The sequence below is a fragment of the Cygnus olor genome, chromosome 1 (assembly GCF_009769625.2).
Source record: "Cygnus olor isolate bCygOlo1 chromosome 1, bCygOlo1.pri.v2, whole genome shotgun sequence".
Taxonomy (NCBI): Eukaryota; Metazoa; Chordata; class Aves; order Anseriformes; family Anatidae; genus Cygnus; species Cygnus olor.
The window spans coordinates 170,246,786-170,266,343 of record NC_049169.1 but is presented as its reverse complement, the minus strand read 5'-3'; the positions used below and the strand labels follow the sequence as shown (position 1 = coordinate 170,266,343).

At 34.8% G+C, this 19,558-nt stretch overlaps 1 protein-coding gene across 2 annotated transcripts in view; it reads right to left on the bottom strand.

Moving 5' to 3' along the window:
- Positions 1–901: 901 nt before the first annotated feature.
- The window catches only part of PCDH9 (protocadherin 9), a 694,514-nt gene continuing 675,857 nt past the window's right edge, over positions 902–19,558 (bottom strand). For both annotated transcript variants that reach the window (XM_040540674.1, XM_040540684.1), the window contains exon 4: positions 902–2,867. In XM_040540674.1, coding sequence (XP_040396608.1) covers positions 2,494–2,867 — 374 coding nt within the window. In that variant the 3' untranslated portion in view covers positions 902–2,493. The remainder of the gene's footprint in view (positions 2,868–19,558) is intronic.

Here is a 19,558-nt window from a genome sequence, read left to right as displayed (position 1 = left end):
TGTTTGTTTTTTCTCCACTGTACTCAACGAAAACTGTTGTATATCCATACAATTTTTTCTTGTAAGAAATATTTACCATGTTTTGATAAGACTTTTTTCTATTCTCAAAAGGACTGAGGTGTGGTAACTGCTAACCTTTCTATATGCTACAGCTGTACTATTACAAAGACTCATGCCAGTATGCTCATTATATGTTTAAGTATGCCTAATGAATCTGGGCTAGATTCTGTCACATTTGTGGTGAGTAAATAACACTTAATACTACTCAAAAAACTTCTTTTAAATAAGCTCCTACTTACCACAGGAATGACAGAATATGGCCCTCAGCATTTATCATTTCTTGTATATTCCATTCTTATATATATATAATATAACCAAATGGATCATAATATGCTTGGAAAAATAACTGGAAATTCAGAATGGAACAAAAAAAAAAAAAAAATGAGCCGACAAACCAACAACAAAAGAAAAGAGAAATTAACAGGAATAAAGTCCCTGCAGCATCTGCTGAAGAACTAACACAACACAACCAGGAATTCAGAACATTTATTGCAAGAGCTGAATAACTAAATAACGTTGAAGTGGCAAAGCAGTAACAAGGATAACTGGTTAGATATTTATTCTGCCAAAGTTATCAAACACCCCTCACAAACTGACATAAGTACTGCAATAAGCAATGCATCCCTAGCCCATTTTATGCCTTTTATATTGTGGAGGGGGAAAAAAAAAAAAAAAAAAAAAAAAAAAAGTGAGCTGCTATATACAAAAGAATAAGGAAGAATAAAGAAAATGATTATGTTTTTGGTATGAATAAAATCACCTTCAGATTATCTAACTGTTTTTTTAAGACTGATGTTTCAATGTGGCATAAGTAACTTTTGCTTTATTTCTGCAAGGACTTTTTTTTTTTTTTTTTTTTTTGCATGCTATTTATTTGTGTAAATTGTCTGTCATGCCTTAACAAAAACCATCTAAGAATGCTTGGATTTGGATTTGCTTTGCGTGCAACTTAGATCTTATTAACATTAGGAGTCACTCTGCTAGTTTGATGGAGGTGATGTGATACTGGTACCTGCCAGGCATTGACCAACTATGATAACAAACAGTTAAACAGCAATAATTAGAGATTTAACCCTTTAGTTCCCCCAACTAGCCTACCAGGAGAATGCTCCGTTACATCATGAAGGCACAGCACATTAAATATTCTGTGGCTATGGTCTAAAAACACTTGTGTTACTACAACATTAACGCAGATTGAGATCAACACAAATGCTGCTGTTTCAGCAATACAAACTGTCTTAGGTATAGACACACACTTGCCCAATTGGAAAAAACATGATTATTGTATTTCGTTCCTGTATAATTTCCTCCATATATTCCATCAGAGATCAATGTCAGCTACCACTTATTAAATGCCAGACTGCAGCTAAATTGATCAAGGATTTCAAATTAACAACTTTCCCCCACACCTGTTCCACCCACAAAGATCTAAATATTCTCTCTTTTGCAGTCTCCCTGTTTTATGAAACAGAATGGAAGTAATAGTAGTAATAATAATAATAATAATTTTCTAACATTTTTAAGCCCTTACATATATCATTTCATTGCTTAATATTTCAGGAGGAAAAAAAAATAAATAAATTTAAAAAAATAATGCTGGCATCACTTGCTACTACATAGAAAGAAAAACTTTTTTTTTCTTTTTTTTTTTTCTTCATTTCCTTTCTGCCAACCCACCTCATCAGTCCTTTTTTTTTGCATTTTAACACAAGCTCTTTGAGCTCCTTGGAACATAGTGTGTCAGACAGAATACTAACACAGAAACACCATCACTGAAAATGAAAGAAAAAAACAGGAAGCAAATAAGAAAGAAAGTAAAAAGCAATTGTGAAACACAGAAATATGCTACCATATCTTTTCAAGTGAACATTATAAGTACACGAAATTTGTAAGTAATAATTGTTTCTATTTACAAGTATTTGAACATTGATTGACTTATAAGTGTCCACTAACATTGTTAATAGCACAATAGGTTTAACGTTTACAGTTCCACTTTTTTTGTTTGCAATATGACCTCAAGTATAATGGTCCCAGCATAGTTCAATGACAACAAAAGCACAATTTTCTAACTGGTTATTCTTTTTAATCATTGCAATCCACTGAACTTTCTTGCACTCTCACTCTCCAAATGCATCTTCCGTTGTTCATAGCAGCAGTCCAGGGTCAAAACAAACAAACAAACAAAAAGTATATTTGCAAACTGGAGAGATCACTGCAGAGTTTAATCAGGTCTATTTATCAAAATCACACAACTAGTAGAAACACTCTTTCCTGTTTCAGGACATCATACCTTCTGCGGTGCTAACATAAAATATGCATATCTCTACTAGGTGAAGCATAGTTCTAGAGGTCTACCTAGTACATAAAGCTCTGACACACACAGTATTAGCAAATCTAAGTAGGCTAAAGTCATTGGTCCAAAGTAATCCTTTCTTATAGCTGGTGCTCCTTTGGACTCTCAACAGCTCCCGAGGCCTGTTTATAAGACTTCAAATTTGCCAGAGGAATGTCAGTCATGTGATTACCAGTGGCGAAGTGGCCCTCACTGGAACCATACTGCTTTCGGTCACTGAACTGGTTTCTGTTGCTATCTTCTTTCCAGGTCCTGGTCAATGTGTGTCCATTAACTAGTTTGTCCTTCTTAACCCATTCTTTCTGAGGTGCAAAGGTAGAGAGAGGAGACTTTGGCTGTTGGTATGATCCCAAGCTGGGAGGCATCCAACAGTTATCTGAATGACCCAAAACCAGGCATTCTTGCGTGCACATCTCTGTAGCTTCAGCTAATCCTCGTGGCCCTAGAGGCCCATCTGTAGAAGAAAAAAAAAAAAAAAAAAGGGGGGGGGGGGGGGGGGGGGGGGGGGGGGGGGGGGGGGGGGAGGAGAGGAGAGGAGAGGAGAGAAGAGGAGAGGTACAAAAAGACATAATATTAGATTGTGATATTTTATATTACATGTATATATAAACCTCATAAGAAAATTAACGAGTTTGAAACAAAATACTGTTCTCTTTCAGAAAAATCTGTTAATGTTCATGGTAAATCCTAGACAAATTTTCAGTGTGTTGGGGTGGCTGCTTTGTAGGGCATGTGCTCTCTGTACATACAGTCTCTGCATGTACGCATACATAGTTTTCAAAAGTGGAAATACAGTTCAATTAGCCCTAAGTTATCAGTCTCAGGTCCTACTTTGAATAAATATAACTCCTCTATTCATTCATACTTACTGAAAACATAGATCTAGGTGGGTGAATATGTCAGTGGAAGTAAGTATAGCCTTGCAGATTCTGAGTAGGAATGTATGTTCCTAATAAAGTTCTATAGTCTTCTATAATATTCTGCTCTGCTTTCAGCTCACCTTATGCTTGTAATGCCTTGGCAAACTAACAGCCTACTTCAGTCTGAGAAACACTTTTGCTATCCAAAAATGGGCTTGCCCAAAGGAATTCTCTGAAAAATTGTAGTTTCTACTATTTTACTAATTCAGATCAGTGTGCATAATTCTAGATACCTACCCATAAAGCTCTGATGTAACCTCCCCAAAAGAGGGAGACAAATTAAACTGTGCTGGATTTGATACACCATGAAACACTACAAAGATTGCAATAGAAAACAGAGTAAAAACAGTGATTCTTCTGGCTATTAACATACATCTCAGCAAAAATAAAATTAAAGGGATAAGAAAAAAATGAAACTTATGTAAATCTTGTTCATGATAAAGAACTTTTCTCATAATTGTAAATCAGGAATAAGAGACCACAGGAGACAGAAATGAAGACTGCTAATATACTATGAATATTAAATATCCACATCATTTTTTCACAATTACTGAGGACACAGTTAGCCAGCTGCAAACATCTTGCAATCTAGCAGGTCACCCATGTCTTCAGCAGCACTAAATTCTTCTAAGTCTTACTGCATTCCAAAATGACTGAACTTGCTCATCTGACCAGAATGGATTTATAAGGAAGGACAAGCCAGTAAAAAGGTAGAGAAACCACTATGTGTGTCTTTGTGAGATATTTCTCAATATCTGAGATAGATATGCTTTGTCATGATTTGCTAACTGTATTGTAATTTTGAGCAAGAATTTTGAGACCTCTTCTTGACTTTAGAGTAAATTAACTGGCTAATGTTGTAGATATTTGAAGAGTTAAGGAGACATTTTTCCTTGATTAAACATCCCAGTGACAGGAAGGAAATTACAGATTGATTTTTGAGAAAGAGTTTTAGCAGGTAGGAATGAATGGTGAAGTTATAAAGCATCTTTAAAAGTAGTACTAATCAAGAAAAATGTCAGTGGTGTATCAGCAAAAAAGTGTCTTTACAATAATATAGTTGAGATGCAAAATGATAAGTGAGGACACTTTAACAAAGATTTCTGTGTTACAATGCTAAAGAATATTTCATTCTCTTGTACTCCATGCATGTACATTAAATTACTCTTAGTAATATGCCTTTTTCTGATTACTCAAATTATCCCAATTAATTTAAAGGAAATTACTATTCTTTCAGAGTTTTTGTTTGTTTGTTTTTTAAATTGTGACATAACTACGTATGGTAGTCAGTTCCATAGATTATCAACACACTGCTTTTACACACACATTGAAAATGTAATAAAATCTATTTCTGCATGTTCAAATATAACTTCTTGTGTTATCTCTGAATAGCTCCTCTTTTTGAATATCTGAAGAATACAGTGTCGATGTGACAAAATGCAATCAACCATAAAAAAGTTGCTTCTTCATTCTCTGTATAATACACTGTCCTACTGGTTTTGATTAAAACATAAAAAAATGTACAGAATTAATTCCAGTTTTCATTTAGGTCAATACAAGATGAAATAATTAAGCTAGAACCACCAGGAAAGAGGAGAGGGGTGGGGAGGGGAGGGGAGGAGAGACACCAGGAAAAAATATAAGATAAAATAAAAAATAAAATAAAATAATTAAAATAAAAAATAAAATAAAATAAAATAAAAAAATAAAATAAAATAAATAAAATAAATAAATAAAATAAAATACATAAAATAGCAACTGAAAAGCAAAAGGTTAGCAGAGATTTCAAGGAGAACCAAGAACCTTGATACTAAACGAGACCTTGATACTAAAACGAGAACTGTGATAATTCCCTGGGAGAATGACACTATTTTTTTTCTATAAAAGCTTTCTTTGAATCCTCTAATATGATGTTATAATCAATCTGAGACAGGTATTAAGTACAAAAAAAAATAAGTAAAGGAAATACTTAATCTATATGTTAATTTATAGATTAAAATATTCTTTTTCCTGCTGACAACAGATATTTAATTTTATTTTTTTTTTCTCTTTTCAGAGGAAGAAAGTAAGAAGTGACAGAATTATTTCCAACCTGCCCACTCTCACAATATACTGCTGTCTTACTGACCAAGGAGGAAAGGTTTGACTGGCATTTAAACTTTCAATACACAAAGAAAAATGCTCACCACAGAATAACACATTTCAAAAAATACAGTATATGTCCTCTGTGCTTCCAATTTGCTGTGGAGTAAGAAGTAAACAGTAGAGCCTTCACTTCTACAGTTCTGAAGGGGATAAGTTTATTTTTCTGGTTAGTTAAATACATTTCAAGAGATAAGGCACTTATTTCCATTTAAAATGTAAATGATTAGTAAGCTGGTTTTACTTAGGACAAAACGTATGCGGCCTCTAAGCTACATGTTAAACACTTTTTTTTGGAAGATTTACTTCATGTATTTTGCTTTCTTCTGTAGCAGTCCTAGACTATTGATGCCGTTAAGCTAAGAATTGACTTAAATATCCTTTGCATTAGTCATATTTAAGCTGATAAATTTTCTGGAGAGCTCTGAAATATTAAGACATCTATTATTGTGAACAACAGAGAATAGAAATGGGATGACAATGCTGAGATGATCACCTAACCAGGAGGAACAGTTCCTTTTTCTGTGGTCATCGTTTTTGTTTTTGTTTGTTTGTTTGTTTCCATTGGTTTGGTTTGGCTTGGTTTAACAAAGAACTGCTGTCCCACTTGGACTGGTGCACACATCTTCCACCATTCAAAACTCCTTATGCAGAGATTTCAACTAAAGCCAAGACCATCATAGCCTCTCTAGGGGATGAATTATAGTTTTTGTATGGGTGTAGGTCACACCAAAAGACAGCTGTAAGCAGTGAGACCCTCTGCTCTTAGAAGAGGACTAGGAACCCCAGGGTAACACTTGCACACTTGCTTTAGCTGTATAATCATTCAGATAGCTGTGAGGTATGGTGCAAGTTTGCACACACCTCTACTTATGCTTGTACATAGAAATCTGTGAATGAAATACATATTCAGATTTGGGAACAGGTTCACACTCCTACTCAAGTGAGTGTGAATATTTTCAAATACTCTGACTCATGCTATCTAATCTGTAAAATACAGGGAAGATTTACTTGCTTTCTTAAAATATTGTGAAGTTTAAGTTTCCAGAAGGCCTTGGAAGGGTTCATATAATACATAATTAAAGCTAAAGTACTTTAATTATTTTTGTTTTAAGCCATCACAAGAGAAAAAGAATTCCACAAAGTTGTCTTTTTGTTTGTTTGTTTGTTTCTGTTTTTTTTTTATAAACAAAGATTTTTTAAGCAATATATTTTACTGTTGAGCTGCTACAAGTAATGATCATCCTGTCTGGTTCAGGAGTAAGGCAGCTTCATTCATTATGTGTGTGATGACTGTCATACCTGATTTCCAGTTAAGTCTCTTAGATACAAGCACGATATTTTTGTATATGTTATTGATAATAATGTGGATTAGGAGAATTTAAGGAACTCTACATGTATCCTACTGTGAGATTCCAGAAGAAGAAAGTAAACAGATTTTGGAAAGAATAATTTTTTTTTTAAGAAAAAAAAAGGACCTCACCAACCAACCAACCAAAAAAAAAAAAAAAAAGAGGAATAAAGTTTTAAGGAATAAAATAAAAAAAAGGAATAAAATAAAAAAAAAAAAGACATTTGGGTTTCCTTTAGCTTCTGTTTTGTGTAATTATATTCTCAAGTATAAATATATTCTTTTCTCAGACTCATTATTCAGGTTGATATTCAATAGCATGAAGTGAAACGATTATGAGCAGTGTGATAGGAGAGAGATCTTCCATGGGTAGCTTGCACTGAAGAGTCAGCTGCTTTGTATTGAGAAAGCACAAAGTTGACTTAATAGTAATTATCTTTCTCCACCAGCACAGCTGAACAATAGCTTTCACCCAATTTTCTAAAGTTGTTTCATTATCAGATACAATGACACCACTTAAAAACCTGTTCTTGCTGCTTTAATTTTATAATTGAATTAATTTGTTTTCTTTCTCTCCATAAAAATGTCGCTGAATTTTCTATATCAAGTCTTTCCACACTGAAGTACTTATTGATATGCTTTTTTCAAAGTATTTGTTCTTTGAACAATCTGTATTACATGAAGCTGGTTATCAGTCTTGGCTGCTTGAATATATAATGACGCAAGTGCTGATAAAACTGTACAAGCCATCTGTCTCTGGAGTTAAATGTTTTGAAAACAAACACAAAAGTGCATAACAAACACTCCCTTAAATTGTCTTTGTAAATGTTTGTATCAGGTCTTACCCCCAAATGCTTTTTTGTTGTTATTTTATTCTGTTAATAGCTGTCAAGCAGATGCATGACTTGCTTCCTTAAAAGCAGACAGGTGTAAGAAGGAAAAGAACGTATGCCACTAAGGAGCTAGTCATATCCTAATGGTGGAATTTCTGTGTGGTCTTTTATCTCTGTTTATTATACCCTGAAGCTAAACTGCTATTTCATTGATTAATTTACTGCTGCAATTAGCAACTAGCTTCTGGTGTGTTGACCAGCTGCTTTTCAACCTTCTTCTTTAAAACTCTCTTCCTTAAAGCCAGAAGCTAGAAAATTATTATCAATGCTGAAGGAGTCAAGACCACAAGATAAGTTAAATTCATTGAGACATTTTGAGATTTAAAAAAAAAAAAAAAAAAAAAAAAAAAAAAGTGTTCTCTGCCTGGAGGCACTATCATTAAGTACATTTGAAAACAGCCATAGCTGTGTTTCAGACAATCATATTTATTTAACTTTTTGTATTACTTCTTAAAAAATAAAGAAAGCAACAATGGTAGCAACAACATTTTCAGCTCTATTTAACCTCAAATAAAGAAAGCTTTTTTTTTTTTTTTTTTTTTTAAGCTTTCATGGGCTACTTTACTAAATGACTTTTTCTGAAACTGCATGTCTTTTACAGCCTTTTCCACATATATTGGAATTGAAATGACATTTCTGCATTTCATGGAGATTTTACAGCTGCTATATATAATACATATAAAAACTGAAAACCAGTTTATAATAAAAGATTATTTTCACTTTTTTTTTTTTTTCTCTTAAACATTAGTGAAATAAACGAGAGCCTGTTCTTTATTTCTAGTCTGGTTAAATGTTTAAAAAAAAAAAAAAAAACTATTTTCTTAACAGACAGGAAAAATAAAATAATATTTTCTATACAATTATGTGAAGTACTTAAGTGATCCAAATGGGTTCCACTGAAATGCAGATGTCTAAGATTCAAACTATAATTCCAAAAATTGTACACGATGACTTCTTTGACTCTATCAGATTAATTTTGTATTGCAAGATTATTCAAGTACTTGAAATTCTGCTTCTGCACAGAATTGCCTCAGTCCTCTGATGACTGAAATGTTTCATGCCTAAATCTAATTAGGGTTAAGAAAGTAAGTATTCCCTTACCTTTATACTCTGAATATCTCAACGTGGTTGGCATTTTAAAAGTACAAAAAACATATAACAACAGGTTGTGGTTTTGAACAATAGAGCAATGCAAGCTAGTTTTTCTTTTTCTAGTTTATACCCATAGGCAGATTACAAAAAAATTTTCTGCTTTTTATTTTATTTTATTTTTTTTCTTCCAGAAATCACTTGTATTTAGAACGTTTCTGGAAATGTGTGAGGCACAGCTCCAGTTCCCTTTTCTTTCTGATAGATTCAGATCCCTCTCTCCCACAGATGTACAAAACCAACCTTAATTTTGCTAATAAGAGCTCTTCTGAAAAATAAGAAGCCTTTCTGTATTCCCTTCTGCAGAGATACTATGATACAAAGGGAATGCTGAAATTAGTAATCTACTGTTGAAGAAGTGTTTTTTAACACCATGATTGCTATTAGAAACTATTATGTATTTCCTGTCTTGATTTCCATTGACCTATAGTTGCTCCACTGCAAAAGCTACAATAAAAGGAATCATCTCTTAGCTTATTATTTTTGTTTGTTTTCCTTCCTAGAAAATTAATTCTATTACTGTTTACAAGTTACATCTCCCTCAGTAATGGCTTTGTTATCAACATGTTATTTTTATCTTGCCTAACTTTCTGTGCCCATCTCCAATTAATTTTTTATTTTTATTTTTTTCTGAATACATACTTGTACATACATATCTATGCATTTCCATTTGTGCATGTTCATGAAGTACTTATGTACCATAGAGTCCACACTTTGAAGCACAGGCGGGCTGGACTCATTTTCAGTTCCTTGCATTTTCAAAGGCAAAACAACTTCCAACACTTGAGATCTTCAAAAATTTAGCTTGTTATACAGTATTTTGGAGACTAAAGCTTTTGGTTTCCTAGACCTGCCTACTTAGATGTTCCTTAGAAGGAATTCTGTGGCCTGTTTCGGCAGACGTGAACAAAAATGCTGCTTTATCCACTGTTCAACCAGATGCAGAGCAGGTGCCAGAAGGCTCTTTGTGCACTGCTACGTCTAAGCAAGTACACTTAGAGAAAGCATATAAAGAATTTCAGCAGTGTTTAGTAGTTCAGACTTGTTTATAATACAACTAAGTATTCTAAACCAACTTGTCTAAAAATAGTAAGTTCAGTTTATGAGCAAGTCTTTCCACCTCTGCCATCTAAACACACCCTTGAAATTAGTTCAGTTGCATGTTATTACCTTACTGTTTTAGTTCTAGTTGTCTTATACCAGAAATTCTTTAATACTGAATTTATGAGGGACTTAATGCTTTGAGATATCTCTGAGTAAGAACATACTTCTTTATGGTCAAGTGGTAGCTCAGTTTGGTAGCTTGAAAAGTCACAGAGATTTAACCAAACTCTAGGGCTCATTTGCCCATATAAGATAGCATGCAGCCCATTTCCCAACTCAATGGAATACACCTTATCTGATTGTAGAGCTTGGGAATGGTTTGCCCAGGAAAGTGGTGGAGTAACCATCTCTGGGGGTGTTTAAGGAAAGGTTGGACCTGGTGCTTAGGGACCTGGTGCTTAGGGTGAAAGCTTGTATTAAAAGCTTGTATTAAAAAAGGAAAAATGCCTTCAATTGGTAATCTCCTGGTACTTTCTGTTATTAAAATTCTCTGTATCATCAAATATAAAAGTAAAATTGTATTCTGTATAAACTTTCACTGAAGAATGTAGCCAATTTTATCACACTTTAGAAATACAGAATATAAAAAAAATCTGCTTTATTATTCTGGTTTAATGCATACTGTCATTAAAAACAAACAAAAAAATAAACAAACCACAAACCAATAAAATTTGTGTTCCACACTAATATTAGGGGTACAGATAGTAATATTCTAGAATGAGGATACCAATGTCATCTACTTGGACTTCTGTAAGGCTTTTGACACAGTCACACATGACAACCTAATCTCTAAGTTGGAAAGATATGAATTTGAAGGGTGGACCATCCGGTCAATAAGGAATTTTCTCAGTGGTCACACCCAGAGAGTAGTGGTCAATGGTTCTATGTCCAGGTGGAGGCCGGTAATGAGTGAGACCAGTGCTTTTCAATGTTCTCATCAATGACATAGACGATGGGATTGAGTACACCCTCAGTAAGTTTACTGATGACACCAGGCTGAGTGGTACAGTTGATACCAAAGAAGGAAGAGATGACATTCAAAGGGACCTGGACAGCCTGGAGAAGTGGGCGCATGTGAATCGCATGAGGTTCAACAAGTCCAAGTGCAAGGTACTGCACCTGAGTCAGGTCAACCCCAGACAGGAGTACAGACTGGGAGAACAACTTATTGAGAGCAGCCCTGCAGAGAAGGACTTGGGGGTTCTTATGGATGAAAGGCTCGACTTGACCCAGCAGTGCGTACTTGCAATCCAGAAGACCAAATGCACCCTGGGCTGCATCAAAAGAGGTGTGACCAGCAGGTCGAGGGAGACAATTGTCCCCCTCTTCTCTGCCCTTGTGAGGTCCCACCTGGAGTACTGCATCCAAGCTTGGGGACCCCAGCACAAGAAAGATGTGGACAAGTTAGAGTGAGTCTAGAGGAGGACCACAAAGATGATCAAAGGACTGGAGCACCACTTCTATACAGAACAGCTGAAAGGAGCTGGAGATGCTCAGACCGGAGAAGAGGAGGCTCTGGGGAGACCTCATTGAGGCCTTTCAATACTTAAAGTGGTCTTATAAAAAAGGGTGGAGAAGGACTCTTAACTTGGGTAGATAATGATAGGACGAGGTTGGATGGTTTTAAACTACAAGAGGATAGATTTAGACTAAACATTAGGATGAAATTCTTCACTATCAGGGTAGTGAGGCACTGGAACAGGTTGCCAAGAGAAGTTGTGGATGCCCCATTCCTGGAAGTGTTCAAGACCAGGCTGGATGAGGCCCTGGGCAACCTGACCTAGGGTTGGAACTAGATGATCTTTAAGGTCCCTTACAACACAAGACATTCTATGATTCTCTGATGAGAAGGAAAAAAGAAATGCAAATGGGATTTTTGAAAACAAACAACAACAACAACAACAAAAACACAATGTTTTATTAACAAAAATAATAATAATAAAAAAAAGATTAAATGAAGCTACTGCCATGAAGAATGTTATCTCATCTAATCTTATTTCCTCAAAATTAGCATTTTTTCCCAGATATACATTTAATCTTAACAGGAGCATCTAACAAATAAAAATTCCTAGGAGGATTCAAATGAAGCTTCTAAATTTGATTAGACTACTTAGTGGATTCGAAGCACAGTCAGCATTCAAATGTTTGGATTAATATTTTTAGCATTTTTTTTTCCTTATGTAGCTGTTTGTTTTGCTGCTTAAAGTGTGTATATATATATATTCCCAAAGAATGGTGATGGATGGTGATAATAAAATGGTCACAATCATTTTGTGTCAAAAGATAAGGCAACCATGTCCAAAGAGGGGCAAGAAAGCTGGTGAACAGTCTAGAGAACAAGTCTTATGCGAAGCAGCTGAGGGAGCTGGGGTTGTTTATCTTCGAGAAAAGAAGGCTCAGGGGAGACCTTATTGTACTTTACAATTACCTGAGAGGAGGTTGTACTGAGGTGGGGATCTTTCTCTTCTTCCAAGCACCTAACGATAAGAGGAAATAGCCTCAAGCTGCACTAGGGGAGGTTTAGGTTGAATACTGGGAGAAATTTCTTTACTGAAAGGATTGTGTGGCATTGGAATAGGCTGCCTAGGGAAATGTTTGAGTCATCATCCCTGGAGGTCTTCAAGAAACGTGTAGATGTAGAACTTCGTAGCACAGTTTAGCGGTGGACTTGTCAGTCCTAGGTTAAAGGTTGGAATAGATGATCTTAGAGGTCTTTTCCAACCTGAATGATTCTATGATTTACTGTCTTTTGTCTCTCACACCTCAGTATTTCTGGCACTTCATCAAAATATTTTGTTGATTTGATTTACAGGTAACCTGCTGAGACAGCAACACTTTTCACATGGTCACTTTTTCTGATTTATGAATAGGCCCCAAATATGCTGTCAGTCAAAAAAAAACGTAAGTCTCAATTTGAGAGATTCTGTCAACTGTTTATCATAAAATCAAATTTTGGCAAGTAATTTCTCCACATTGCATATGAAAAAAAGTAGGATTCAATATTAATAGAGGTAGTATCCAATATGAGAACGTCTGGCAGAATGCTGAAAAACTACTGCCACCAAGATAGCTGTGTAATATTTATTTCTCTACTATGCAGTTTTTACACTTTTAATACAGCTACAATATACCTTACCATTAGTTTATGTACAGAAAATGTGAAACCAGTCAACTTGCTTTTAATTTGAATTTTATGATTTTAAAAAGAAGTCTAAATTAAAGGGTTGCTTTTCTTGGTTGCTCTCTATCCCCCAGTAAAAGTCTGATCTTCTGATGTGTAATAAATACATATCATGCCTTGAGGCCAGGAGTGGTACCTGGTGATTTTATCCTAGTAAGGATATTGGCTTTACTAATCCATAACTGAATAAAAACACAAGTCATTATCATCATATATATATATAGATGATGAAAGTGCTACATGTTCAGATATGTATATATTTATGTATTTAATTTGTATGTACATTACATATATTTTCTGCATTCTATTATACATGTATTATATATATATGTATATGTATTTTATTCAACTTCTTTTTTAATCTTCATTTTAATAGCAGAAATTAATAAATACTATGCTGTATATTCATAAAATCACAGGATGGTTTGGGCTGAAAGGGTTCTTTAAAGATAATCTAGTCCAATGCCCCTGCAAATGAAGGAATCCCTTACAAAATGAGAAACTTAATTGGTACCAAGTCAGTTATGCAGTCATCCTAGCTTCCTATTATCAAGATAGAGAGAAACATTTGCACAGATTGATTCGGTATTCTGAAGACCTGACTCACTTTCTGAAGGTGTGAATTTCTGTCCATTGATAAAAAGAAAATTCATTAATAAAAAGTGAATCCATGAATAGCAACTACCCATCTAGCTCTATGTGTTTAAAATGGGTGTGATAAGTCTAGGATTTTGTTGCCATTCTAGAGAATATTAGAATAACTTGGAATCTGTCCTTTTCTAAATCCAATTAAATAAAGATGTTCGATTATAAACATGATTACAGCAGCCAATGAATAAACCATCAGACAGCTACACAAAATACCCCAATGGCAGTAATGATTGTACTCAGGAAAAAGGATTCTATAAAGCCTGTTGGACTTGTTGGAGACAAGACTTGTTGGAGGTGCCAGCTATAGTGAAATTATCTTTCAGAAAATAAATACTTCAAAATGATTTGAGTTCTCCACACTTTGAAATAGGTGGAGAACTCTGAAATGTTGCTATTTATGAGAGAAGACTGATATTTGAGGTTTCCTGAAGTCCTTATAGTAGGACAGGTCATACAGTTAAAAGCTTTGAGAATATAAAACTGTGAAAAAGTGAAGATGCTTAAATTCTGTGGTTGAGATTTAAAATGGTATCTTTGTCAGCTATTTACTGCACCATAAACCCATGTGGGCTTTAAACTAGGAAAAACTTTATATTCATCCAGAGACACATATAGTTTTATTTGCTGTAATATCTTAGGATATTCAAAGTGTATATAAAGAGTTAATGAAATCCAAGCCAAGTGTTAGGTTTCAGTAGTTTTGTTGGTTTATATACATCTTAGTTGATAAGTCATTCAGTAGTTGTCCCAGATATCTCCAGCTCTCTTGTAATCCCCACTTATCTTCAGTTTCCCTGTAATCTTGAAATATTACTAGTAATAATATCTGGCCACTAGTTTAATACATACAGGATAACTTAAGAACAAAAGTTTATTTTTCTTATTGCAATAAAGTTTTTTGATATGAGGTGTTGTATTCTAATAAAATCTAACTTTCTCTTAAAAAGGACACAGCATGTTTTAAAGTGACATAAAACTTTTTTCTTTCAAGCAAGTTCTAGAAATAGCAATAGGCCAAGTGTCTAACATAACTTGACAAAAAGACCAGAGAACTACAGAGTCTCCAAAACAGAAGTTAACTGTAATAGTATCCACCACAGATACCACAGAGGCATATAAACTGGAGACCAGGATAGAAGCCATCAAGAATTATCTTATTAATCACAGATATTGATAGTTTCATTAGATCTAGCTTTTATGGAAAAGGTTATTTTGCCATTGTCATACAAAGTTTCCATACTTCCAGGAAAATTGTCCAAGTTTTCACTACATTTCTGCATTCTTATATCAAGCAAACCGCCGTTTTATGAGGTACTCCTGGCTAGGGCTTTCAGTTTGTTTCTCTCCAAAAGTAACAAGACTGGGTTTTTAATCTTGGGACAAAGATGATCATAACATAACCCCCATTTTTAAAAATGGGGGAAAAGGGAAGACCTATAGAACTACAGGCCAGTCAGTCTCACCTCTGTGTCTGGCAAGATCATGGAGCAGACCCTCCTGGAAACTATGCTAAAGCACATGGAAAATAAGGAGGTGATTGGTGACAGCCAACATGGCTTCACTAAGGGCAGATTGTGCCTGACAGTGGCCTTCTACAACAGGGTCAGAGCATCGGTGGATAGGGGAAGAACAATTGACATCATCTGTCTGAACCTGTTCAAAGCATTTAACACTGTCCCCATGATACCCTTGTCTCTAAATTGGAGAGACATGGATTTGAGGGATGGACCACTCAGTGGGAAAGGAACTGACTGGATGGTCACACTCAAAAGAGTTGTGGTCAATGGCTCAATGTCCAAGTGGAGATCAGTGACAAATGGTGTTCCTCAGGGGTCATTATTGGGACCAGTGCTGTTTGACATCTTTGTCAGTGATATGGACAGTGGGATTGAGTAAACCCTCAACAAGTTTGCTGATGACATCAAGCTGTGTGGTGTGTTCAACACTCTGGAGGGAAGGGATGTCATCCACAGGGACCTGGACAGGTTTGAGAGATGGACAAACCTCATGGAGTTCACCAAGACCAAGTTCAAGGTGCTGCACCTGGGACAGAGCAATCATAAGCACAAATACAGGCCTGGCAGAGAATAGATTGAGAGCAGCCCTGAGGAGAAGGACCTGGGGGTGTTGGTTGATGAGAAGTTCAGCATGAGGTGGCAATGTGTGCTTGCAGCCCAGAAAGCCAGACATAACCTGGGCTGCATCAAAAGAAGCATAGCCAGCAGGTCAAGTGCAGTGATTCTCCCTCTCTGCTCTGCTCTTGTGAAACCCCACGGGGAGTACTGCATTCAGTCTGGGGCCCCCAGCATGAGAAGGGCATGAACCTATTAGAACTAGTCCAGAGAAGGACAACAAAGGTGATCAAAGGGCAGGAGAAGTTGGGGTTATTCAGCCTGGAGAAGAGAAGGCTCCAAGGAGACTTTATAGTGCCCTTCCTCTACCTAAAGGAGGACTACAGGAAAGATGAGGAGAGACTCTTTGTCAAGGAGCCTAGTGACAGGACAAGAAGTAAAGAAAGGACAAGGTGTAAAAAAGGGTAGATTAGATGTTAGAAAAAAATATATTTTCTATGAAGGTGGTGAGGGTTCCTTCACTGGAACACGTTGCCCAAAGAAGTTGTGGATGACCAATCCCTGGAGGTGTTCAAGGCCAGATTGGATGGGCTTTGAGCAACCCAATTAGCTGGTGGGTTTCCCTGCCCATGGCGGGGGGGTTGGAATTAGCTGATCTTTAAGGTCCCTATCAATCCAAACCATTTTGTAATTTTACAAAAAGTGCCAAGTTATTAGTTTTGGGAACTTTAGAAAATTTTTAACATAAAGATGTTATTGGGAATGATCAGTGTAATTTCAGCTCAAATTCTATCACTTAGCTGTATTTATAAACATTCAACCCTATTTCCTAGGTTGTTTTTTATTTTTATTTTTTTTTTTTTTAGCAGTAGATTAACCTGTGTATAGCAGCAAGTGCCAAAGTAAATATTTTTCTCATGATTGTATGAATTAAAAAAAAAAAATGGGAGCAGGAAAGACAACATCAAAAAGTTACAGATCTTGTACTCCAGAGAGCAATTCATCTAGCAGCAAAATGAAAATACGTACATACACTACAGTGTTTAAAACACAAAAACAACAATGACAAAAATACCACCGCTGTTAATTAAGAAATATAGTTCAGGCTATTTTTATTTTATTTTTTTTGCACACAAATATGAAATATGTAAATAAATCTAAGTTAAAATCCTTTTTTTTTTTTTTTTTTTTTTTTAATGAGGCTTTATTACTAATGTAGACTTTTTGCCACTTGACTTTTTTCCTGGTTTTCTTCAGCACAATTCAGACTAAAATCAAACAGGTTAAACACAATTTGTTGCAAATCTGTGTCAGATGCCTTATGTGTAAATTCTATTCTGTAAATAAGTAGCTTAACTGACTTGAAAGGATCTTTTGAAGTATACTTCTCTTTATAGAATTAGGACCTAAAACTGCGAACTTAAGCTACATGAATTTGAATAACTGAAGTGTCAGTAGAAAGTGCCTAAATTAGGTGCATAGCAAGCTTGATTATATTGTTATTTTTGTTTTCCGTTCTGCACAAGATGTATGCTTGATAAATTTCACAGGACACAGATGTCAGAGATGCCATTAAACTAATCCAGAGATGAAAGAACCATTTCCTAATTCTGCTTGTATAACCGTATCTCGTTTAGTTCAATGTGTAAAATTCAGTTCAGTGCCAGTAGAATTGTTAGAATTGCAGGTATATTGCATGAATACTAGAAAGGGCTTTATTTCCTTACATCTAACTCCTGCCCATGCTACAGTTTCTTCAATTTCTTTAAAAACTGTGTTCACTTGCAATGTGCTTTTTTGTTGTTGTTGTTTGTTTGTTTGTTTTGTTTTGTTTTGTTTTCAAGAGATATCCATGTCTCTTAATGAGTTTATATAATCTACAATAAAGCTGCCATTAAACAAATAGTCCTGAGTCAAAACATAATAATACGCTTCAGAATGAATCTGTATATCTTACATATAATATGCTGAATATTAATGTGGAAGCTATATCAGCATACACTGTTTTCCAACTAAATGTGGTTAGTCACACAGTCCTGTTATAATTCTTAGCAAGAGCTACACTGAATAAAAAAATCTTCATGACACTAAAGAGAAAATCAAATTATACTTCACGTGAATAGTGAATCCACATTTAATGGAGATTGAAAAGTTTCTTTCATCTTCTTCCTATCTAATGAAAAATCTCAACAAACTAAGCTTTCCAAAACTCTTACACTTGCTTCTTTTCTTCTTCTTCTTCTTCTTCTTCTTCTTCTTCTTCTTCTTCTTCTTCTTCTTCTTCTTCTTCTTCTTCTTCTTCTTTCTTCTTCTTCTTCTTCTTCTTCTTCTTCTCCTTCTCCTTCTTCTTCTTCTCCTTCTTCTCCTTCTTCTTCTCCTTCTTCTTCTTCTTCTTCTTCTTCTTCTTCTCCTTCTTCTTCTTCTTCTTCTTCCTCTTCTTCTTCTTCTTCTTTTTTATTGCATTATATTTATTCATGCAAATAATGCTAAAAAAATAGGCCACTTCAATTTGCATCCAAATCTAAGTACACACTGTAAAGATTGTCTGAAATCTGTGCATAAAGTGCACATATGGTTTATCCCTACCAACACATTTAGAGGAATATCCTGGCTGGTGTCTCCAGGTACCTGCACTTGTTTAATACAACAAATATTAAATATATATATATTTATTTATTTTGAAATGAACTAAGATGTATTTAGAGATGCTGAGGGACGAAGCTGTGCTATGAGAACAGACCATGTATGTACACATGTAACAGCTTCTTTATTTTCTCCTTTATGCTCGTACATTGCTTGATTTCTCAAGTAATCAAAAAAAATCAATTGGTAGTTTAGGAAACTTGGTTTATGTGTAAAAAAGTTTGGGGCAGGAGCATATCAAGACAAATTGTTGTGTTTTCCTTAAACCATTGTTTTCGTATAATATCAAAAGACATGATTTAAGACTTGCTTATCACCTTAGGATTCATTTCATGTGTTTAGAAACTTATCTTCCTTGCTGAATCATATAAAAATCTGACTATTTAGACAAATCTGACAAAATAAGTGTTATGAATATTTGGAAGTTCTGTCTAGTTGTTTTTTGTTTGTTTGTTTTCATTTTTGTTTTTGTTTTGTTCCAATTTGAGACTTAATTTCAAATTTCTGAATTCACTGTTTTTATTTTCTATTTTGTAATACAACAGAATATATTTTGGCAGTTTGTTGGAGAATCAAAAAACTGTGCAGCAACTCAGTTTAAGAACTTTAAATTATATGTTTTTCTTCTTGTGTTAAAAATAAATAAATATATATATATATATATATAAAAAGAAGCTGATTTACTAATACGTGAAAAGTGAATGAAAAATTGCAGTTGCCCAGTTTAGTCCACTTAATGTTTCACTGTTTCACCTCTCTTTCATGAACTGCAGTTCAGGTGTTAATTAACATTTATAAAATGCCTTGTCAAAACACATAAGAATTATTGTTCAGTTAATACCTTTGTCCTGTGCTTGGGTTCAATGACTGATTTGAACTGAAAAATGATGAAAAGGATCACTGGCAATTGGTTAAATTTTTTCCTGCAACCCTCAGCCAGTAATACATGGCTCTGTGCCAACAGTGTTGCTTTAGGAGAACTGTTATAAAATTGTAGTTATGACGGTATTGACAGTCACATTTGAGAAGATTATTACCC